The sequence below is a fragment of the Acomys russatus genome, chromosome 4 (genome assembly GCF_903995435.1).
Source record: "Acomys russatus chromosome 4, mAcoRus1.1, whole genome shotgun sequence".
NCBI classification, from domain to species: domain Eukaryota; kingdom Metazoa; phylum Chordata; class Mammalia; order Rodentia; family Muridae; genus Acomys; species Acomys russatus.
The window spans coordinates 71,091,307-71,109,044 of record NC_067140.1 but is presented as its reverse complement, the minus strand read 5'-3'; the positions used below and the strand labels follow the sequence as shown (position 1 = coordinate 71,109,044).

At 40.9% G+C, this 17,738-nt stretch overlaps 1 protein-coding gene across 2 annotated transcripts in view; it reads right to left on the bottom strand.

Moving 5' to 3' along the window:
* Window positions 1-17,738, bottom strand: part of Plcb1 (phospholipase C beta 1) — a 690,315-nt gene that overhangs the window by 59,325 nt on the left and 613,252 nt on the right. Inside the window, exon 32 of one of the 2 annotated variants that reach the window (XM_051144701.1) lies at window positions 15,889-16,006. The exons of the other annotated variant lie outside the window; for it this stretch is intronic. Within the exon in view, the coding sequence (XP_051000658.1) occupies window positions 15,908-16,006 (99 nt within the window). The 3' untranslated portion in view covers window positions 15,889-15,907. The remainder of the gene's footprint in view (window positions 1-15,888; window positions 16,007-17,738) is intronic. 2 annotated transcript variants of the gene reach the window in all.

Here is a 17,738-nt window from a genome sequence, read left to right as displayed (position 1 = left end):
CTTCCACTCAGAGGCACCTCCTCTGCATAATCCTTGCTTTTTTTCTCTGTTGATGCATTTAGACACATTTTAAGATACACTCTGAGTTTTAACTGTCTCTCTTTCTAGATGTTTCCATAATGTAAATCATTTCCTGAAGTGGTGGTTTAATCACCACACAAAGTTAACTTTCACTAGCATTCAGGTAGTTATAATCTTTGCATGGAAAAAAAGTACAGAAATGGGTTCAAAATCCATGATTAGATCATCACAGGAACAGATGTAGACTTTCATGTGGCGGGAAGCACGTGACTTCAGGAGGACTTCAGTATTGCTGTGATTCTACTAAGAGTCAATCAAGCTTGAAGGGCTCATTAACAGAAACATGATGCCATCAAGGAATCATAATGGCATCATTTAGGCTAAATGAGAGTTTTGAAAAACTAGAAATAGAAAGAGGACACTTCGAAGAAGTGGATGGCAAAGAAAAGTTTAGGATTTCGAAAAATCTCCCATTAAAAAGTGACTTTTCTAGTAATAGATATTTTACATTAAATTAAGAGTATTTTAAGCCACTCAGAAAATGAATAAATATGTTACTTTTGGAAAAAACAAGCCCCTAATTAATGCACATAAAGAGCTGTTTAGCACTCATGATACCTTACCCCAATCTCAGCTGCCTTCCCTTGTTAATCAGGCTTTAAGTTGGTGAATAAACACCTATGCCTGCTCTATTTATTCACACTCTTATCTCTGCCTACACACCCGTGCACAAATATCCTTTGTCTTACATTTTAATAACATGTATAGGTTATACAGTATTTCTGCTGGTCTGGACATGTTCTTAATCAACCTCTTCTGCTTGTCTGGCTACCGAACTCTGCAGTCAACCATTTCAGAAGTTTGAAGGCATGGCTTTGCTCTTCACACCTCCATATTATCTATAGACACGCTAACCCCATGCTAGCTTTCAATTTGCCACCTACATTTTCCGTTGTGGAAATGTTTGGAAGTTGTCTCTTGCTGTTGCTATTGAAAATTTTTTTGGTTTGGGGGCTTTCTCGTGGATCTTGTTTTTGATGCTGCTGTTACTGAGCACTCATTTTGGATCTTGATAATTAATCTGTGTCTGAACTTGTAGAAACATTTCCTATCTTATCTTAATGATATTTGGATCCTTTCTTCTCCTTCTTTGGGCAACCTTCCCCCTAAGCTCCTGGCCCTGTAGGTACATGCTTCATGCCACCTCCCAACCTTCTGTTTGTCTTGTAACTACTTAATAATCTCCTATATATAGTTGCCTCCTCATATTTTTATCCTTTGACTATTCTCTTTCACTATAATTTCTGAAGAATCATTAAATATAATTTTTTAAAATCTATCCTATAGAAATACATAAGATTCCTGAAGAATATCTATATGGATTATATAATAAAATTCTATATTTTATGGTTTTTTATCACATATATAAGCACACACATATAAATATATATGTAATGTTTTATATTCCTAAATAGATCCACAGATTTTGTTGCTGCTGTAGACAGAATTTTAAATTTTTATTTCAATTATATCTAGCAAGTAACTGTATTACTTTGTATTATATATTTTCAGCGTTTTGTGATGAACAGATAAATCTTTAATTGTCTAATATTTCTATATCTAATTTCCCTTCATGATCCACTGTAACTCGTAAAATTGGATGAACGTGGGGAAAGAAGGCTGGGACCTAGCCTGCAGGACTAGCCTCACTACCCCATGAGTGGATCGCCCTGGCCTCTTTCTGTTTTTGCTAAATCATCATCAGCTCTGTTTAGGTCTAACTCTGAGCCTTTTGCTGCAGTTTTCTATCTTACGATTGCAGGCCTAGTAAAAATACCTCTTTTATTTCTCCTTTATATGAATATAAATTAAAATTACCCCAGACCATCAGCATAGGTTTTGTCAACAAGAGCAGAGCAATAGTTTAAATACCAGATATGAGCAGAAGTCCAGTGGGGGACATCTCTACTAAGGAAGAGAGGGCGAAGCTGAGGAAAGGCCACACCTGCACACAGAGAGGATAGAACGCAGGCCCTCAGGAGTGCAGAATCCAGCATCGGATCAGCCAGCAGCCCTCCCGCTCTGTGACTATAAACTCAGAGCAGCTAAAAACGAATAAAGGAAGGCGCCATGATGAGCCACCGGAACCAACAACGCTGGCGGCAGACACCATCCTTTCATCCAACACCTGGGCAATAGGGAAGCAAAGGTTGATCTGAAATAAAAGAGACTGGATTTTAAAGTACGAGGCTTTGTATGTGGATAATGAGCATAAAGACAGCTAGGTAGAAAGGCGCAGGGAGATGTGCCCAGCTGGTAATCTGCTTGCTAGTGTCATCTATACAGATCGACAAATGTAAAAAGTACCACTAATGGGACAAGGTTCCAAGAGAGCAAACACAGGCAACAATGTGATTTCATTAATTATAGGTTCTAAGAACCAAAGAGATACTTTTATCAGAGTTTGTGCCAAAGCAATGAGCTGCTGTGTCTTTATGTCTGCAACACCCCTGCCCCCACCATGCACACACACAGCCAACCTTCTGTAGTCAAAGAATCTGTATTTAGGGATTCAGTCAATCGTGAAATCATGGATCAGAAATGTTTGAAACAAAAATTAGATATATACTGACAATATACCAATGTTCTTGTCATTAGTTTATAAATAATGATAATAACACTTACCATCATAGCATTCGCTTTGTATTAGGAATTAAAAGTGAATTGGAAGTAGGTTTTAGTACTTGTGGGTGATCCTGCAAGCAATTTCTCATTGACACTGAGGTATCAATACATATTCAAGTGTATATTGTAGACGCATGGGCACACGGATTGTTGGATATGGACTGCTATTTTTAAATTAACTGCCCTTTAGTTATAAGTGATAAGAAAATTTAAAAAAAAATTGTAGTCTCTGAGGAAGCCATGGGATGGGAACAGGAGGGACGAGGGGAGGGGAGGCCTGGAGGGAGAGTACTGGGAGAGACAACTGGATTGGAGGAGGCATCCTTGGGATGAGCTAGAAACCTAGGACAATGGAAACTCCTAGGAATCTATGAGGGTGACCCTAGCTAAGACTCTTAGTAAGGGGGATATGGAGCCTGAATTGGAAATCCCTGTCAACAGAAAAGACTCCTAATGGAAGGATTGGACCACCAACCCAGCCACAAAACTTTAGACCCATAGATTGTCATGTCAACAAAATGTGCACAGGTAGAAGATAGAAAAGAATTTGAGGGAAGGGTCAACCAATAACGGGCCCAGCTTGAGAACCCATGCCATGACCCATGCCCACACCTGACACTGTTAATGATATTCTGCTATACTTGCAAACAGGAGCCTAGCATAACAGTCATCAGAGAGGCTTCACCCAGCAAGTGATGAAAAACTGATGCAGAGACCCACAGCCAAACATTAAAAGGAGCCTGGGCAATCCTGTGGAAGATGGGGAAGAAGGATTTGAAGGAGCCAGAGGGGTCAAGGACACTATAAGAAAACCTATGGAATCAACTAACCTGGGCCCACGGGGGCTCATTGAGACAGAACTGCAAACCACAGCGCACGCATGGGTCTGACATAGGTCCTCCGCGCATGCGTAACAGTTGTGCTGCTGGGTCTTCATGTGGGACTGCTACAGTGGGGGCAGGGCTGTCTCAGACTACACTGCCTACCTTTGGATCCTTTTTCCCTAACTGAGATGCCTTGTCTAGACTCAATAGAAGAAGATGCCCCTAGTCTTACTGCAACTTGATATGCTAGGGCTGTTGTATACATGGGAGGCCTCCCCTTTTCTAAGGGAAAGGAGAGAGGGGAGTGTGGGAAAGATTGTAAACTTTATCACAGGTGAAAGCAGTCTTGGCAGGCTTTGCCCTTGGACATACCATGGATACTCCCTGAGATTAACCTTGAGATAGACTGGGTGGAGCCATTCTGGGCCTGGAATTCAGGAAGCAGACCTGGGGACTCCACCTGGACTATTGTGTTCCTAATGGCCCTCAATGGGAGAGGGAGACACGGGACAGACAGACAGGTGGAGAGGAGAGGCAAGCGGCAGGTTCAGACCGGGCTTGAGCACACGTGGATCTTCTGAAGGAGGATCAGCGAACAGACCAGAGACACCTAGGGATCTGATTCGTTCCGTGGAACGGATACCGGAAGGTTCACTCTTTTTTCCCTTTAACCTTTTTTCCCTCTTGTGTAAACTAGTTGGGTTGTATAATAAAGTTTAATTGTTAAAAAGCAGAGCCAACAGGGGTGAAGTGGGGGGAGGGGAGAGGGAGGGACTGGGTAGAGAAGAGGGAAGTGAAACTGCAATCAGGATGTGAAGTAAATAAATTACTTAATTAAAAAAAATAAAAATAAGCAAACCCTTTGTCTCTTTTACTCACTCATAAATAAGAATTTTATTTTATTTTATTATTGTTTTGTTTTGTTTTGTTTTTTGTTTTTTTGAGACAGTGTCTCTCTGTATAGCCTTGGCTGTCCCAGACTCGCTTTGTAGACCAGGCTGGCCTCGAACTCACAGCAATCCACCTGCCTCTGCCTCCCGAGTGCTGGGATTAAAGGCATGCACCACCACACCCAGCTATAAATAAGAATTTTAATAACAAGAATAAATATCTAGGTGTTGGGAGTTTTAAGATGTAGCCTTTAAGTTTCACAATTGTGTTAGCTTGAACGCTTATGCAGAGTTCCCACAAAGGGCAAAATCTGGACAAGGACCAAAATGCAACACAGCTGAGGACACCACACATCATTTTTCATCCTGGACCCTTATAAAGTCTCACGCAGCAACTTTTGTCATGTTTAGTTTCACCAGTAAGATTTAAATACTACTTATAGATTCTAGACATGACAGTGATGTGGGGTGAGCTGTGAACACTTAGGCAAAGAGCTCAAAGGGGAAAAAAAAGTGTCTAGAACTTTCAGCTGAACTTAAGCACAAGCCAAACCAGGGAAGAGGAGGTATGTATGGTTCACATGCAAAGCTTTGCTGGGATTGGGCCCTGGTAGGGGCAGGCACTATGTACCTCCATCTCTCTAGCAGATACCAACTGGAATATGAGCACAAAAGTAGCTGTGTCAAGAGTCAGTCCCCTTTTTCTAAATGAAATATTTTATTTATTAATTTTTAAGACATATCAACCATCTCCTAATATGTCATTTCTGACCCATGAGTGGGTTGCTGTTTGTGCGACAGATTATTTTAGAGCAGATATTAATAGGATCTTTTGAATTTTTAAGTATGAAACAGTTTTTAACTGTGTATTGGGGGTGTATATCAGAGATATAACAATATCTGAGCATGCTTGAGGGCCAGCGTTTAATCTTGTGCACCATAAAACTATTAAAAAAAAATCTGACTTTAACTCAGCAGAATTAAGCCTTTCAGCAATGAAAATGATAAGGCTTTTCCTTAAGAAATATGATATTTTAAAAGCCCTTTCTTAAAATGTTGCCAAACCTTTCTATGAAGGTATAAACACAGAGAAAATTAAAATAGAAAGCAAGGAAAGAACGGAGCCCTGTAAGCCATATGCCTCTTTTTCCCAGGGGACCCAGCATTCATCAAGCTGTTTGTTGTTCACCTCATTACAAACGTCTATCTGTCACAGCAGGTGTTGGGTCACAAGAGGACACGGTGTCCAGGAAATCTGAATTAGGTTAGAAATCTCCCAGGTGACCAATTCCCTTTCGACTGACTCAAGTAACTGGCTGGTTGCACCTACCATAGCCTCCTAGCTGCCTGCCTGTGACATGGCTGTGCTTTGAGTCACAGGAAAGATGTCTCTAAACATGCTCTCTGAAGGCCCCAAGGGCCACATGTCCATCAGAGGGACAGAGGCAGCCATCACCTTTTTAATTGCCAGAGGAAGTGGCTAATCTCCTTAGTTGCTTTGAAATCCTGCTCTCCGCAGACTCGGTTTCCCTGTTTCTTGTGTGGGTCAGTCTCCGAGTTAAAAGCTGTCCCTCTCATTTCTTTGTGTCCCCACAGGGCGGGCACAGTTTACAGAGCTCAGTGTATCTTCATGAAGAGCAGTGCAGCAGGCTCTGAGTGGCAAACCTTCCTTCTGTGTCCTCTCAGGGCCCAGCACCTCACTCCTGAGCTAGACTCGCCCATGGCCTGACATCAGAAAAGTCTGATAGAACTCACTATGTACATCCCTAGTCTTGTAGAACTGACCTTAGCCAGCAAGCTGTCCCTATAGGGGTCCTTTTTTGCTTGGTGCTAGGTTTCAGGTAGCCCACTCAGACTGTCACTCCGCTTCTCTGTGGCATACAGTACTTCCCTGCTCCCCTGAGACACACAGGATGTGGAGAGCTACGAACCAGTCAAGACTGTTCATTTGTGGCTGAGAGAGGCATACACAAAACCACACCTCCTTACTCTATTTTCTCCCCACCTCACCTCCCTTCTACTTCCAAGTCTACAGCAGAAGGCACAGGCTTTGCCTATTCTCTATCCGTTGTCCTTAGCTCCACTGGTCCTTGCAAACATAATAAGACTGTAATCTCCCAGGCCTGGCTCCTGGATGAATGAGTCTAAAAGGGACTCAGAGAAATCCTTTGAAATCCCATTTTTTCAGGATGCATATCCCATTACTGAGAAGTTTCTCTTTTAAGAGCCTCTTCCTTTCCTGGAAGAACTCTTCAGCTGTAAAGCTGCAGATTAGGGTGGGAAGGAATCATGAGTTTATTATGTACAAAATGCTCTCCCTCCACTAGGAGGTGGTCTGGATTCTAATTACTGCAGCTAGCGTTAGCAGCCTACCAGATAATAGATGCCTCCATATAGCAGCCAGGCAAACATGTAGGTTGTAGGAGATCCTTTTGTAAATGGATCATACAGCAAAAGAAAACAACCAAGCATTCAAGTGGTGTCTTCAGGGGTGCTTATCCTTATATTTCAGTGACAGTTCTGGTGTACACTCACCAACATATTATTCATGGTGAGAAAAGCTATCCTGACAACCATGAGGGGATGTGAAAACAGCTTCTTTGGTCTTTTCCATGGTTATCATTTCCTTTAGGTCCTCACGTCAAACTGTTCTCAACTATAAGTTATGAGTACTTACTAACTTCTTGACAATTGCATGTCCCTCTTACTCCTTTTGTTTTCCTACCATCCTTCTAGAACTTGCCTTCCTTCTGTCTTAACTTTCAGAAGCATGTGAGATGAGCTGTCTTTCATTCCTTGCCTCTTCCTGATCCTTTCAGTGTTGTCTGGACCCCACCTCTACTTTCCACTGACTGCTCAAAAATAATGCAGCTACTGACAATCTCATGGTCACTGCTCCAAGGGACAGTCTTCTGTGGCTAAAGGTTGAGTGAGTCACTCACATTTCCAGAGCAGGAAATTGGGTCCCAGTGTCAGAGATGGGATACTTGGGAAGAGACAGAGGGATGGATTAGTGCATTATCACAGGAGGGGCTTGTTACACAAGCCACCTCTCTGTTGACTTGCTCCATCTTGCCATGTGGAGACTGCTACACTGTGCTACATAAAGACGGGCTTGGCGGTGTCTCAACAGAAGCTAGTGGTGCATTCTGTGACTTCTTAGCCTCTAGAGGTGTCAGTTGAATAGACTCTGATCTGCCTAAATGACCCACTCTGGAAGAGCACATTGTAGCAACAGGAGAAATACTGGCAGAGTGGCTTCAGACACAAAGGGCACCCCTTCCTGTTGATGCATGATTTTACTCCTGTTTCTCTGCTACTCTAGACTTTCCCCCCACCTTCTAGATACCCCATTTCTGTATTTTCACTCTTTTTACCAGATTTTTAATGTTCTTTTTTTTTCAAGACACATCAAGAATTTTATGCATCCTGACATATAAGTTCAGGTCGATTTGGGATTCTCAATCTTCCCTATCTCTACCAATATTTTCAGCACACAAATCTCACTTGGAGAAAGGGTACAAATATTGTATTATTTAACCATTTTTGCTTGAACCCCTCCAACTGTACCCACCTCACAAAATGTTATACTGTCACAAGAAATCATAAACAGGCCTCTACTCAGAAAACACCTGTACTGCAGAGTTAAACCCAAGAGCGGGGCCAGGATGAGAATGACAGTGCTGTCAATCATTCTTACGGAACTTTGAACAAGTCACTTTAACTTCCTGTTCCTTTTATTTTAGAGACCACAAGTCTAACTTAGCCTTTGCTTCCGGAAGAGGTGGAAGATGAACTCTTCCAAAGGCAAACTTGTTTTTCGAAATCGGAACAACCCTTTACTTGCCAGAAGATGATATAGAAGGGTGAGATTTATGCTTCCCCGAGAAAGTCATAGTTCACCACCAAACTGCTTATAAGCCCAGAATCTATTCAGCTTCACTTATTGCCACTTAAAGCTTCTAGAAGGATTAAAAAACACACTATGTTAAATAAACCAGGAAAGTGTTGGCTTCACATCAGCCACCAGCAAATTAAATCTTAGCAGTGGGAGGATTGTTAACGTGATGGCTAAAGCAATTTTCAGACACATTGCTGACTGGGTTACAAAACTTCTGTCAAGACTGAACTTATGTTTTAGGGGACCCTGTTTTCCCCAAAATAATTCCTTCTGGTAACCTGGGAGATGATTGTTCAAATAGATACTATAACCACTCCCTGCTGTGGGAAGGTAATACAATTCAACAGGAAATCTTGGTTTGTTTATGGTGAATGGTTGCTACGGTTTGAATATGATTTGTCCCCTGCAAAACCCGTGTTGAGATCCAATCTCCATTATGAGATATTAAGAAGTAAAATAAGGTGAGACATTTAGTAGGGGATTAGGGCTCTGCTCTAATGAATGGCTTAATGCACTCATGTGATTAGTGGATTAATGAGTTATCTTCAGAAAACAAAACAGGATCGCCATAAAAGCTTATTTCTTGCGTCTCCCCACGTGATGCCCTTTGCAACATTGGAACTCTGTCAGCAAGAAAGTTATCATCAGATGTGGCTTCTGGACCTTAGATCAGAACCCTGGGCTGCAGAGAACCTCTTAACAACTCATGGAGGCGGGGTATTGTGTTATAAACAAGAGAAGTATATTACAAGAAGGAATAATACTCTTTCTACAGTGGCAAGCTCCAACAGGAACTTGGTATAAATCCTAGGGAAACCCTGTGTCAGGAAACCATAGAGTTTGAGCCAGTGCTATGCTGGCATGTGTTTAACAAGGGGCTTTTCTAGAAAGAAAAATGTACCCTATTCATATAGCTTGGTATTTCATCATGGTATGAGTACTTCTACAATGTCCAATTTTAAACAATCAAGTAGATGACTTTGAATTAAGGTTAGGGAAAAAATGTTACAACCAGCATACAGCTCTTACAAATGTAAAAAATATAGAAAGATAATGCTGAAAACTATTAAATAATCAGTAAGCGATGACTCTGGGGTATTAGGTAGCTTTTCTTTTAATATAGCTGATTTTTAAATTTATGCAATTAAAATTTAACAATAGCCATATTTAATAAGCAATACAAAAATCCCTGGAAAAATTAAAAATAGACCTTATTATGCCAGTGGTTTGTCCTCAAGGAATAAAATGAAATTAATGTTTGCTTAATAGTACTTAATGCACTTGATGTGTATAAGGTCAGCATGTTGGTTTAAGTATATTTACACTCGTTGATGTCCTAGAATGTTGATATTTATGGATGCATAATGCTAAAACAGAAGTTAAGTTATCAGAAGCTACAGAGGTGGCATGTTTTTATAAACCGTGTGCCTTGCATATGAGCAATGCACTTCCTTTTTATGAACAGCAAATCACTGGGGAGATATTTGCTTATCGAATGATGTGTGATACCTTCTAAATTGTATCATCTTGAACTCGCATACTGAAACTCTGGTTCCCAGTATTGAGACTGTATTCAGCATGAAGACAAACTGGCAGCAGGGGCCATTCCTGTGTTTGCATCAAAGCAAGGCCATGTGAAGACAGTGGACAGTCTCTTTCTGGAGGCCTAGAAGAGAAGCCGAACCAGAAGCCATCCCCACAGGTATCTTGATTTTGGCTCTACAGACTCCTCAACAAGGAGAAAATACACATAATTTTGCTTGTTGAGCTCTAATCTGGGATGCTTTGTTATGGAATCCTGAGCCAACAGATACAGCATAAACAATGAGACCCTACATAGCCCCATGATACTAAGAGGATGCTCATATCTATGGCTTTTCATAAAGCCCTATGGCAATGTGGGTATTACCTTCTGTCTGCTCCCTTGCCGCAAACTTCAACTCCATCCTCTGGGTCTCAGTTTAAACCTTGCTAGTCCAGTATGCCACCTACAGTTCTGGTTTTCCTAAGTAGCTGTTTGCTCTCTCCTCCTATAAACAGCTTTGTTTGTTTGCTGTTTTGGCTTGTCTTGAAGTTATGGTGATTCTCCTGCCTCAGGCTTTCAAGTGTTAGGAGTACCGGTTAAGCCCCTATGTTTACAAACATAGTTTTCAGATAACTTTTTATAATGATAATCTTAGTGGGTACTGACAATGTAAATCCAGCAGGTGGCCCACATGCTGGAAATTAAGCATTGTAGCTGTTAACTTGAGAACTGCACTGACCTCTCAGACACAAAAACCCTCCATCCCTGTAGGAAGTCCTATTAGTCACCACACAATGGCAGAAAATCCTCCACTGGACATGAGGCATCCAGGCATCTTTCTGTTTTTCCAGTTCAAAATTCAATGCCCGCTATGTAACAGGCATCTTTTAGTTGCGTTAATGAAGGTAAACATTGGACATTGTTCTCCCAACTGTAGCTTTGTAAAAGGATCATAGTTCCCATGGGCCACAGAACTAAGCACAGACACCTGAACATTTTTATTATCGATGAGTGCAGAACTAAAAACAAACTATTTTCATTTTCTGTAGGATGAGAACACCAATATATATATTTAGATATAATTATAGATGCCATCTCTCGGTGATTAGTTTAGAAGAACACTATCGATTCTAATTTATTTTTCTAGGCCATTGAGGCTCCACTGCTCTATCGGTGACCCTACGGACTCATTAAATCTTTCAGCATGAGATTTATGCAACTGTTTAATGAGTCCTCCAACACCTTCAATTCTCTGAATCTCATATCTATTATTTTAGAGGCAATGCCTGACTTTAATTAATCATATCCTTCATAGACTCAAAGGAGATCATAAAAAGGTTACAGAACTTTCTATTGGTGAGAGGATTCTTTGTTTCCACATTTAAAGATCTTCCAAGACACAACAGTGCTGCCCTTAGAGGCCCCTATAAGTGTTTAGATAGCCTACTATCAGAGAAATTTCTTTATTTCTTGCTTATATCTTTCTAAATGTAGCCCAAAGCTGTAGCATTGCTTCTGTTACCAAAGCAAGAGGGCAGGGTGAGGGGTCACACACTCCAGAGAAGCCTTTTCCTGCTGTGTGAGATTAAACACAATCTAGAAGGAGATTGTTCTCTTCCAAGATGGTCTTTAGATTTTTCTAGTATCCTCTGTGGTAAACTAGGGCATAATAAACGTAATCCTAAAGGATATATGAAAGACATTGCTTTACAAATAAAACAAGTGTGTAGGAAAACCTACACCCTTTCCCTTCATATACACTAGGCCCTGGTACACTCTATACCGTAGTACACTCTAGTCTCTAGTACACTCTAGCCCCTAGTACACACTAGCCTCTGATACACGCTAGCCCATAGTATACACTAACCCCTTACACACTAGCTTCTAGTACACACTAGCCCCTTATACATACCAGTTCCTAGTACATTCTAGCCCCTTACATACACTAGTTCGCAGTGCATACTCGCCCCTTTCTGGGATATTTCTGAAGAAAGCTTCATTAATAAGGATGCATATAGAGTCCTGGGAATGCAGCCGACTTTACCAAGGATCCAATACGATGCCAAGGGAGTCAAATCCATTTAGTCTCTGTTCTGAAGTCAGCACCAACATGCATATACTAAAAGATGAATAGAGCGGGGGAGGAGAGAGAGGGAGTAGGGATGGTCACTAGCCCTCTCAAACCTCAGTTTCCCCAATAGCACACTGAGAACAAGAAGACAGTACAAATGATGTGGTCAGAAGGTCTTGATAACAGTGCGGGCTGGATCAATGCTATCAATGATGGGATTGAAGACCAGATGGTTTAGTTTTACAATTATGCTTAGTTGTTTAGGAGTCAAGATATTTTTAGGTCTAGATAGATGTTTTCATTTGATAATGATGAGATTTACATTCAGAATTTTAGAAATACCAAGATAGGAAAGATGTTTTCTTCAAGGCTGTCAAATACAAATAGCCAAAACAGTAAGAATGTAACATTTATAGAATTCCAGATTGTGTCATGGTTCTTCTTACTATAGGTAGTTTATTGTATATATGTGTAATAATATAAATGTATGTATAAAAATAAAAATATTTTAATAGGACAAACTTTAATACCATTTTATCTCTGGTAGTTGACTTCTATTGTGCCAAAGCAAGGAGGAAGTGTGTCTGTTCTATTCTTTGGTGTTTTCCTGCTCGTAAAGTCTAGAACATAGCAGGCACCTAATAAAGACTTTGTCATTTGTTTGTTTCAGAGACAGAGTTTCTCTGTGTAGCCCTGGCTGTCCTGAACTCGCTTTGTAGACCAGGTTTGCCTCAAACTCACAGTGATCCACTTATTTCTGCCTCCCTAGTGCTGGGATTACAGGTGTGTGCCAGTATGCCCAGCTACGATTTGTCATTAATATGTATTTTCCCCAGGTGATGTCTTCAGAATTTTGGGGAGTTGGTCATTTACAGATCTTTAATATTTTTAAGGATTTTCATTTTTATTATGTTTATTATAATTATATGGGAGTGCAGGTGGCCTTGGAGTCCAGACGAAGACATTAGATCCTTTGGAGCTAGAGTTCAAGGCACTTGTGAGCTGCTTGACATCGTGGGTGCTGGGTGCCGGGTGCCGAACTTGGGTCCTCTGCAAGCTCAGTAAGCTTTCTTAATCACTGAGCCTTTTCTCCAGCTCCCCCTAGGCTGCTTATCTAATGATCCCAGTCTACACAAGCTAGTAGAAAGCTGGTCTACCTGTTCCACTTCACCTGTTGACCTCCAGCTAATGACAAGGAGTGCACTTCTTCATCGGTGACAAAAATGGTCTCTCACAATTTTAAGACACATGAGCTTCAGCTGTTGCGTGTCAGTCCTTTTGGGACCCACCTTCTTCATATCATAAGCATACTAGCTATACATTCTACCAGCTTTAAGTTTCTTTATTTGCACATTTAATATTTACACATCTAATATTTATACATTGCTATGTGTAAATAGGAGTGTTTGTGAAAATAAGACACATCATAGGAAAATTAAAATTGGGACAAAAATTGACTTTCTACATACTGTTACATAAGAACAATTTGTATTTTTTTTTTTTAAACTACAAAATACTATAATTAGTTTCTGGTTTAGAAATGAGACCTATTTTTTTTTATGAAAAGTGTGAGGCTGGTTTATTTTTATATCACCCTTTGTCTCTGAGCAGCTAAGTGAAGCAAACTAACAATGTGATTAAAGATTTTTTTTGGAAGTCTGGGTACTATGGGAATATTCTTTCAACAGATAAATTAGTTCGGCTTTTAGTTTATTTATTTTGTTGTTTGTTTTGTTGCTGTGTGCCAAGTAGAAAGGTCAGTTGTTATTCTGAAGGGAATGAAATTGTAATTGGGGTCATCTGTTTGAAGCTCAAGGGAGCAGTGGGACAGAACACAACATGTATAGCCTCTATGCATTTGTTTTGAAAATCAATCTCAAGTCCTGTAATCTTAGGTTCACTGTCAATTATAACTTTTGTGAGAATCCAGAGTTCTACTCATAGCATAAAATGCCTCACAGTGGCTCTTGAAGCCAATGAGAAAGCTCAGCTGGTAAAGACACTAGCTGCCAAGACACAAGCTGTCTGAGTTTTATCCCTGAGACCCACAGGTTGGAAGGAAAGAACCAACTGCAAGCTGTCCTCTGACCTCCACACATGTGCTATGGAACCTTCTCTTTATATGAAGAAAGAAACCACCAGACAACACAGAACAACAAGAAAGAAGCTTAACACTCAGATCCAAATGAAGATGGGGGGGTGCTAAGCTCCCCCTAGGGCTGCCTTATAAGATGAAAATCCTCTTCCCCAAGAATGAATTCCATCTGAGGACTCACATGCACAGTCACTGAGGAGAGGATTTAGATGGAATCATGACTAGGTGGCAACTTTGCTCTCAAATGCTGTCTCTCTGTCTTTCCATCTCTCTCTCTCTCTCTCTCTCTCTCTCTCTCTCTCTCTCTCTCTCTCTCTCTCTCTCTCACTCTCTCACTCACCAAAAGAAAACAACATCTTTACATCAAAGAGCCAAGCGCATGGTTCAATAAATACAAAATTCAGGTATAGAGGCAGGGTACCGCCTTTTCCATATGCGTAAGAGGGATGTAGGGATGTTCTAGAGCTCTGACAATCACATCATAGTCACAGGAAATGAGTATCAATTAGAACGGAGGATTCTTCTAGCCAACTAGACCTCTTGGATCAGGATGTGTGCTTAACAGGATGTCCAAGTAATTAAGGAATTCACAGACCCCCACCCCTAACATTTGGTCAGCCCTGAGGCAAAGTGTCTGCCAAGGAAGGTGTACATAGACTTAGCTCCCTTCCCCAGCAACGAGTTCTTTGCAGCTATGTTTAGGCGTGTTTCTATACTACACTGCATCACAGACCAACAAATATTTGAAGAAAAAAAAATGTTTCCAATCTCACTGTAGAATTATATTTTTGTTACACCAGAAAAGAATCTCATTATTAAAAATGATTATTCTATTTTAAAATATATATTTTACTTTTTAAAAATCTTTCAATTCCTCTTGCAGTGTTCTTATTATGGATTATAGTACAATGTTTCAGTCTAGGTGCATGGCATGTGTGGATCAGGTCAAAGTGTTTGGTGGAGCCATCACTTCAAAATATACTGCAGTGTGTGTGTGTGTGTGTGTGTATGTGTGTGTGTTGAAACCATTCAAAATTCTCTCTGATTATTGTGCAGTACACAATCAGATATATTGGCCATAATTAATGAGACTAGTGTGCTGTTAGAAGTTTGACTCTGTTTTTTAAATCACAAGGATGCCTCGTGTCTCCTTCCAAATGCACACCCTCTGGAATGGCACAGACCAGTTTTCAGATTAGTTTAAGGAATGCAATATATTGCTATAACACAGCTGCAAGTGAAAGTCTTCTGTTCAAAGTTCAGATCTACACTTTGCTCCAGTCTCTATCTGCTGGATCAGCATCCCTACTGTAGGGGTGCGATACAATGCTCTCACTCCTACAGAGTCAGGGCTGTGAGCTGCCCTCTTAACTCCAAATGCCATATGATAATAAAATTAACTTTGTTAATTTTTTGGAAGGAACACTATGGTGCAGAGTAGAATGAGTTAAGATGATTCTCTCAGAGACTGCTCGTGGGTTTTAAAAAAGATGGGACTGTGTCTAGAGGGTTACGGTGAGAATCCTTGGAAAATACACTTCCAAAGTGGGAAGAACAGATGAAGAGGAAGATAGGAAAAAGGAAGATTAAAAAGGGGAAGCCAATTTTTGTAAATAGAAGCAAAGGAAAGAAAGAGGAAGAAGGAAGAACGGGGAGTATATGTCCATCAGAAAGAATGCAAAGATGAAGAAATCAATACCAGAAGGGCACAGGAAAGGTCAAGGAAGGCATTTCAGTTGTACTGGAAGTTCCACAGGAAATAGAACGGACTGTGGAGGAGGGAGGGTGAGGACCAAACAGGCAAGTCCACACTGCCTGCACAGGGCATGGCCACACACCACCCTTCTCTCAAAAGGGCCCTCCCATCCAGTCCTACCTGGCTAGAAGGACGGTGCTCACCACTTGAGAGCTTGAGGGTTGGGGGGAGTAAAGTTGGGGGGAACAGAGGGATCCTCATGGCAATTTTCCGACAAGACTGAGGAGGAGCCTTCCCCCTGTGTGGAGAAAAAGGGAGGCTGTCATTTCTCTGTCAAGGAAATGGCTTTCTGAGTCACCTGGCATTTCTAACTTAGGTCTGGGTGGTCCCTTGATGTGCCATCTGGAGTATTGGTTTAACATCCCCTCTTCCCTCAGCACCTAAAGGGTGGCGTGGGACCTGCCAAAAACACAGTAGTACCGCTAATTGACTGCTTGGCCTTTCCCCATCATCTCCAGGGATTAGACGTTCACTGTGATGATACGTCTGTATGTCCCACTACATCAGGAGTACCAAGAAAAGATGATATTGACCAACAGCTTTTCACTGGGATGAGGCAACCCAGTGAGTCAAGTTTTAATGCTCTACTTTTCATCTGCAAAGAGAGAATGTTGTTAAATGCAGTTAATTTAATTATCTCTCTACATAGATAAAAAAAAAATTGGAAAATCTTTATGAATGGCAGCATATATGTGTAATAGGAGCCAAGCTGAAATGACAGAGGCCCCTTTGTAAAGTAAAGTGGCACGCACATTTATGAGCTGTTCTATATTAAATAATTAAAAATAGTTACTGAACAGGAAGAATGTGACCGGTATTGTTCTTGGGTATCTAGACTGCTTGGGCATCAGCAAACACAAGCAGGGAAAATAGACACAGTTCTTGTCCCCTTGCAGCTTACACTCTACAGGGGAAAAACTTCTAGACTTAGGAAGGAAGATTATGACCGAATGAGAAGTGGTTAAGGAAGGGAAACATAGGTGGAAGACAAGAATAAAAAGGAGGAAAAGGTCAGAAATGGAAGTCACCAGTGGTTTACTAATTTCAGATTTTTTTTCCCTTAATCTTTATGTGTTTTTGGGTGTTTGACCTCTATGTATGTCTGTGCACCATGTGTATATGCCTAATGACCACAGAGGGTAGAAGAGGTTTCCTGGCACTGGAGTTGCAATCAGCTGTGGGCCACCATGTGGCTCATGTAGTTACTGGGATTTAAACCTGGGCCCTCTGGAAAAGCTGCAAATGTCTTGATAATTATCTCTCCAATACTGGTAGGTGCACATTTAAATAGAGAGATCATGCAAAGGCTCCCCAAGATTCCTCATTTCAGAAAGACTTGACATACAGGAGAGAGTTGATGAATAAACACTTGGGGTGTGGAGAAACAATCTCTATAGGAGCCCAAGGTAGGATGGACTGGTTTGTTGGGGCTCCGCAAAAAGGCCAGCATGGTCTGATCAATGTTAGATCCTTGTGGAAAGGAAGGAGAGAAAGAGAATGAAAGGGCTGCATCTTGTAAGCATTTACTGTAGGAGAGACAGAGGCCATCAAAAGGCCTTGCACAGAGAAGTGACATGATTTAAAGGCTGACTCTTGCTGCCAAGCTAGGACTGTGAGTGGACACACAGCTGTAGGGAAGCCATTTTAAAATCCAGAGGAGATGGTCATGTCGGCTTTGGCCAAGGTGGGTACACTGAACAAACACTTGATATCTTAATACAAAATGCTACCTTTCAAATCCTAGAGGTTTCTGAGTCAGTCTAAGGGAAGACATAGTAAGTAAAAATGCTGCTTGAACCTTTCAGTTAGAAATTCCAAATCTCCCTCATTAAAATCAGAGATACAATAATGGCAGAATAAGCATAAGACTAGTGCCAACTGCTTTTTGCTTAATAAAATGTACTACCTTTAAGTGTCTTTATTTACACATTTAATATTTACACATCTAATATTTACACATATTGCTATGT